Source organism: Procambarus clarkii, chromosome 4 (assembly GCF_040958095.1).
Source record: "Procambarus clarkii isolate CNS0578487 chromosome 4, FALCON_Pclarkii_2.0, whole genome shotgun sequence".
Classification (NCBI taxonomy): domain Eukaryota; kingdom Metazoa; phylum Arthropoda; class Malacostraca; order Decapoda; family Cambaridae; genus Procambarus; species Procambarus clarkii.
The window spans coordinates 42,901,736-42,908,974 of NC_091153.1; the positions used below are offsets into that span (position 1 = coordinate 42,901,736).

At 54.1% G+C, this 7,239-nt stretch overlaps 1 protein-coding gene across 1 annotated transcript; it reads left to right on the forward strand.

Annotated features, from left to right (window-relative positions):
* Nucleotides 1-1,733: 1,733 nt before the first annotated feature.
* Nucleotides 1,734-3,641, forward strand: LOC138371371 (zonadhesin-like). Its single transcript, XM_069336155.1, has one exon. It carries the CDS (start codon nucleotides 1,734-1,736, stop codon nucleotides 3,639-3,641), a length of 1,908 nt encoding a protein of 635 aa, XP_069192256.1.
* The last annotated feature ends 3,598 nt before the right edge of the window (nucleotides 3,642-7,239 follow it).

A 7,239-nucleotide genomic window follows, 5' to 3' on the forward strand; every position in this document is an offset into this window, starting at 1 on the left:
GACCGGAACAGAGCTGTCACCTTCCTACTCACAACGACACGCGTCACTGTCGCCTGTCCGTCAAACCGAACCTGTCTATTCTGTTCTAAACCTGTCGTTTATAGGGAGCAGTGAGGTTGAAGGGACGGGGGAGGGGGGGGAGGGGGGTACGGGGGAGGGGGGGACGGGGGAGGGGGGGACGGGGGAGGGGGGGACGGGGGAGGGGGGGAGGGGGGACGGGAGAGGGGGGAGGGGGATAGGTAAGGCCACCCCGGGGTGAAGGGAGAGGCTGGATATGGAAGGGGATCTGGACCCAGGTTCGTAAGCGCTTGCGTAACTCCTTCGTGAATCTGGCCCCGGGTTCGTAAGTGCTTGCGTAACTCCTTCGTGAATCTGGCCCCAGGTTTGTAAGTGCTTGCGTAACTACTTCGTGAATCTGGCCCCAGGTTCGTAAGTGCTTGCGTAACTGCTTTCTGAATCTGGCCCCAGGTTTGTAAGTGCTTGCGTAACTGCTTTCTGAATCTGGCCCCAGGTTTGTAAGTGCTTGCGTAACTCCTTCGTGAATCTGGCCCCTGGTTCGTAAGTGCTTGCGTAACTGCTTCGTGAATCTGGCCCCAGGTTCGTAAGTGCTTGCGTAACTCCTTGGTGAATCTGGCCCCAGCAACGCAGTAAGACCCAACATGAGGTCTCTCAAGGCTCTCTCGAGATCTGTGAACTACTCAAGTGAAGGAGAGTGGTGAGAGAGATAGTAGGAATGTAGGTAAGGAAGGAGGAGGAGGAGGAGGGAGGTGAGAGATCTTCTTATCTTGAGGTTATCTTGAGATGATTTCGGGGCTTTTTAGTGTCCCCGCGGCCCGGTCCTCGACCAGGCCTCCACCCCCCAGGAAGCAGCCCATGACAGCTGACTAACACCCAGGTACCTATTTTACTGCTAGGTAACAGGGGCATAGGGTGAAAGAAACTCTGCCCATTGTTTCTCGCCGGCGCCCGGGATCGAACCCGGGACCACAGGATCATCTACGTTAAAGTGTTCTGTAAAGAGAAGATCTTCTGATATGTGGGGTTTCCTCATTCTATATATTAAAGTTAATCAACTTCTTTATATTAAGTTGACCAATCCACACACTAGAAAATGAAGGGACGACGACGTTTCGGTCCGTCCTGAAACATTCTCAAGTCGCTAGTGAGGAGGCTTCTATGCTTCTTACAGCTTGGGGAGCCGGTCGGCCGAGCAGACAGCACGCTGGACTTGTGATCCTGTGCGGGTTCGATCCCGGGCGCCGGTGAGAAACAATGGCCAGAGTTTCTTTCACCCTATGCCCCTGTTACCTAGCAGTAAAATAGGTACCTGGGTGTTAGTCAGCTGTCACGGGCTGCTTCCTGGGGGTGGAGGCCTGGTCGAGGACCGGGCCGCGGGGACACTAAAGCCCCGAAATCATCTCAAGATAACCTCAAGATAACCTTCTATATATTAAATTTACTCAGGAAATACAGTACACACACCAAGATGGCTGAGATAGTTAAGCTAAGTAACGATAGGAGAGTTTACCAACTCTCAAGATAACTTCAAGATAACTTCAAGATAACTACTCAACACCACCAAGTCGCTCCTCCTTCCTTTATTATTTTCTTATTTATTTTCTTATTTATTTTCTTAGAGGGGGGGGGAAGTGTCAGGGAAAGCGCCAAGCCATTACGACTATATAGCACTTGGAAGGGGTCAGGATAAGGATTTGGGATGGGACGGGGAAGGAATGGTGAACAGACAGGCATCCCACAAGGACAGACAGACATCCCACAAGGACAGACAGGCATCCCACAAGGACAGACAGGCATCCCACAAGGACAGACAGACATCCCACAAGGACAGACAGACATCCCACGACATCCCACAAGGACAGACGGGCATCCCACAAGGACAGACAGACATCCCACGACATCCCACAAGGACAGACGGGCATCCCACAAGGACAGACAGGCATCCCACGACATCCCACAAGGACAGACGGGCATCCCACAAGGACAGACAGGCATCCCACAAGGACAGACAGGCATCCCACAAGGACAGACGGGCATCCCACAAGGACAGACAGGCATCCCACAAGAACAGACAGGCATCCCACAAGGACAGACAGGCATCCCACAAGAACAGACAGGCATCCCACGACATCCCACAAGGACAGACGGGCATCCCACAAGAACAAACAGACATCCCACAAGGACAGACAGGCATCCCACAAGGACAGACAGACATCCCACAAGAACAAACAGACATCCCACAAGGACAGACAGACATCCCACAAGGACAGACAGACATCCCACAAGGACAAACAGACATCCCACAAGGACAGACAGGCATCCCACAAGGACAGACAGACATCCCACAAGGACAGACAGACATCCCACAAGGACAGACAGACATCCCACAAGGACAGACAGACATCCCACAAGGACAGACAGGCATCCCACAAGGACAGACAGACATCCCACAAGAACAAACAGACATCCCACAAGGACAGACAGACATCCCACAAGAACAAACAGACATCCCACAAGGACAGACAGGCATCCCACAAGGACAGACAGACATCCCACAAGGACAGACAGGCATCCCACAAGGACAGACAGACATCCCACAAGAACAAACAGACATCCCACAAGGACAGACAGACATCCCACAAGGACAGACAGACATCCCACAAGGACAAACAGACATCCCACAAGGACAGACGGGCATCCCACAAGGACAGACAGACATCCCACAAGGACAGACAGGCATCCCACAAGGACAGACAGACATCCCACAAGAACAAACAGACATCCCACAAGGACAGACAGACATCCCACAAGGACAGACAGACATCCCACAAGGACAAACAGACATCCCACAAGGACAGACAGGCATCCCACAAGGACAGACAGACATCCCACAAGGACAGACAGGCATCCCACAAGGACAGACGGGCATCCCACAAGAACAGACAGGCATCCCACAAGAACAGACAGACATCCCACAAGGACAGACAGACATCCCACAAGGACAGACAGACATCCCACAAGGACAGACAGACATCCCACAAGGACAGACAGACATCCCACAAGGACAGACAGGCATCCCACAAGAACAGACGGGCATCCCACAAGAACAGACAGGCATCCCACAAGAACAGACAGGCATCCCACAAGAACAGACGGGCATCCCACAAGAACAAACAGACATCCCACAAGGACAGACGGGCATCCCACAAGGACAAACAGACATCCCACAAGGACAGACAGACATCCCACAAGGACAGACAGACATCCCACAAGGACAGACACACATCCCACAAGGACAGACGGGCATCCCACAAGGACAAACAGACATCCCACAAGGACAGACAGGCATCCCACAAGGACAGACAGACATCCCACAAGGACAGACGGGCATCCCACAAGGACAGACAGACATCCCACAAGGACAGACAGACATCCCACAAGGACAGACAGACATCCCACAAGGACAGACGGGCATCCCACAAGGACAGACAGACATCCCACAAGGACAGACAGGCATCCCACAAGGACAGACGGGCATCCCACAAGAACAGGATGCCCTTAGTGCCCAAACGTGCCCAGTCGACGGGAAAATCCCACAGGTAAAATACAGGTACAATTGGTGACTGGTTGCCCGTCAGACGAGCCTCAATCTCATTTTATAGCAGGACTAAGACCTCACACGCCAGGGAGAGGAGAGGGAGGGAGATAGGTGATGGAGGGAGGGTAAAAGAATAGGGATGGCATGTGGGAAGGAAGGAGGAGGAGATAGAGGGAACAGGAGTGAGGGAGACGGCTCTAGATAAGAGGCAGCAATATTCCAGGGAACATTAACTAAAAATCTCGTAGGTAGACTTGAGGAAATGTGAACTTCACACCAGTTACTCCATCTATCTGGCTGATATCTGGTTGATATCTGGTTGATGTACGGTTGATATCTGGTTGATGTACGGTTGATATCTGGTTACCTGCATCATTCTATTACGCAGGGAGAGCTGCATGTCTGCTTGATATCTGCTTGATACGTCTATGGGTCATCCAATAAGGTTAGCAGACTTCTAGATGTTGCCCCTGCTAGGCTTAGGCTACAAAGTACCTCTTTGAGAGTTTACTCCACCTACTGATGTAGACCAAATGTAAATTCTGTCGGAAGAACGAGGCATATTGCGTCGTATGTAAATGAATTTTGTAAATAAAGGGAAAATTCAGAGTTTTATTCATAATGATGAACTATCAGAAATTGTCAATGACGTGACAGGAGATTGATCACCCTTCGAGAATCTCAGAAACCTTATAAAGGTTCGAACACCATACAAGGGATTCCAGCACTTTATCAAGTATCTGCAACTTTCGAAAGTCTCTTCCCTCCCCTGTGGGGTGGGGGCGGCTGTAGCCAGAAAGCCACTACGGGCTCACCATAGCCCGTGCTACTTGGAACTTTATGTTTCAGGTTGCGAATCTTTAACAGCCTGGTGGATCAAACTCTCACAAGTCAAGCCTGGCCTCGGGCCGCTCCAAGCAACAGCCTGGTGGATCAAACTCTCACAAGTCAAGCCTGGCCTCGGGCCGCTCCAAGCAACAGCCTGGTGGATCAAACTCTCACAAGTCAAGCCTGGCCTCGGGCCGCTCCAAGCAACAGCCTGGTGGACCAAACTCTCACAAGTCGAGCCTGGCCTCGGGCCGCTCCAAGCAACAGCCTGGTGGACCAAACTCTCACAAGTCAAGCCTGGCCTCGGGCCGCTCCAAGCAACAGCCTGGTGGACCAAACTCTCACAAGTCGAGCCTGGCCTCGGGCCGCTCCAAGTAACAGACTGGTGGACCAAACTCTCACAAGTCAAGCCTGGCCTCGGGCCGCTCCAAGTAACAGCCTGGTGGACCAAACTCTCACAAGTCAAGCCTGGCCTCGGGCCGCTCCAAGCAACAGCCTGGCGGACCAAACTCTCACAAGTCAAGCCTGGCCTCGGGCCGCTCCAAGCAACAGCCTGGTGGACCAAACTCTCACAAGTCAAGCCTGGCCTCGGGCCGCTCCAAGCAACAGCCTGGTGAACCAAACTCTCACAAGTCAAGCCTGGCCTCGGGCCGCTCCAAGCAACAGCCTGGTGGACCAAACTCTCACGAGTCAAGCCTGGCCTCGGGCCGCTCCAAGCAACAGCCTGGTGGACCAAACTGTCACAAGTCAAGCCTGGCCTCGGGCCGCTCCAAGCAACAGCCTGGCGGACCAAACTCTCACAAGTCAAGCCTGGCCTCGGGCCGCTCCAAGCAACAGCCTGGTGGACCAAACTCTCACAAGTCAAGCCTGGCCTCGGGCCGCTCCAAGCAACAGCCTGGTGAACCAAACTCTCACAAGTCAAGCCTGGCCTCGGGCCGCTCCAAGCAACAGCCTGGTGGACCAAACTCTCACGAGTCAAGCCTGGCCTCGGGCCGCTCCAAGCAACAGCCTGGTGGACCAAACTGTCACAAGTCAAGCCTGGCCTCGGGCCGCTCCAAGCAACAGCCTGGTGGACCAACTGTCACAAGTCAAGCCTGGCCTCGGGCCGCTCCAAGCAACAGCCTGGTGGACCAAACTCTCACAAGTCAAGCCTGGCCTCGGGCCGCTCCAAGCAACAGCTTGGTGGACCAAACTCTCACGTCAAGCCTGGCCTCGGGCCGCTCCAAGTAACAGCCTGGTGGACCAAACTCTCACAAGTCAAGCCTGGCCTCGGGCCGCTCCAAGCAACAGCCTGGTGGACCAACTCTCACAAGTCAAGCCTGGCCTCGGGCCGCTCCAAGCAACAGCCTGGTGGACCAAACTCTCACAAGTCAAGCCTGGCCTCGGGCCGCTCCAAGCAACAGCCTGGTGGACCAAACTCTCACAAGTCAAGCCTGGCCTCGGGCCGCTCCAAGTAACAGCCTGGTGGACCAAACTCTCACAAGTCAAGCCTGGCCTCGGGCCGCTCCAAGCAACAGCCTGGTGGACCAACTCTCACAAGTCAAGCCTGGCCTCGGGCCGCTCCAAGCAACAGCCTGGTGGACCAAACTCTCACAAGTCAAGCCTGGCCTCGGGCCGCTCCAAGCAACAGCCTGGTGGACCAAACTCTCACAAGTCGAGCCTGGCCTCGGGCCGCTCCAAGCAACAGCCTGGTGGACCAAACTCTCACAAGTCAAGCCTGGCCTCGGGCCGCTCCAAGCAACAGCCTGGTGGACCAAACTCTCACAAGTCAAGCCTGGCCTCGGGCCGCTCCAAGCAACAGCCTGGTGGACCAAACTCTCACGAGTCAAGCCTGGCCTCGGGCCGCTCCAAGCAACAGTCTGGTGGACCAAACTCTCACAAGTCAAGCCTGGCCTCGGGCCGCTCCAAGCAACAGCCTGGTGGACCAAACTCTCACGAGTCAAGGCTGGCCTCGGGCCGCTCCAAGCAACAGCCTGGTGGACCAAACTCTCACAAGTCAAGCCTGGCCTCGGGCCGTTCCAAGCAACAGCCTGGTGGACCAAACTCTCACAAGTCAGGCCTGGCCACGGGCCGCTCCAAGCAACAGCCTGGTGGACCAAACTCTCACAAGTCAAGCCTGGCCTCGGGCCGCTCCAAGCAACAGCCTGGTGGACCAAACTCTCACAAGTCAAGCCTGGCCTTGGGCCGGGCCTGGGGAGTAGAAGAACTCGCAGAACCCCATCAACCAGGTATCACCCAGGTAACATAACAACATGCAGCCATAGCACTGAGACAAAGAATATTGACTGACCTACGGCGAAGCAGCTTTAAAAACCATCCCAGCGCCTCGCTACTTCAGGGGCCGCTGTCAATGGCCCCGCACGACCGAGCCCATTACATACTCTACACATATCCCCCCAAACACCACCTCAACCATTCACCCACTCCAACCACCATCCCACAACAACAGCATTAAAGCTGCCACCGACACACAGCTGCTGAGTGTTGATTGACAGTTGAGAGGCGGGACCAAAGAGCCAGAGCTCAACCCCCGCAAGCACAACTAGGTGAGTACAGCAATTTGAACGGCTTGAAGAGACCAGACATTAAAAAAAAAAAGACCCATAACAGCATCCTGAAATTGAGCCCAATGGCTTATGCCGGTTAACTTACGGTAAACGACATCTTAATGACTTCGTTAACAAGGTGTTATACAACCTGTCCTCGCACTAGGATGGTTAAAGCAGCGGCCTGTCCTCCCCAGACGCATTCATCAATTTTATATACTGTGTATTGAAAACTGATTTATTCTCAAA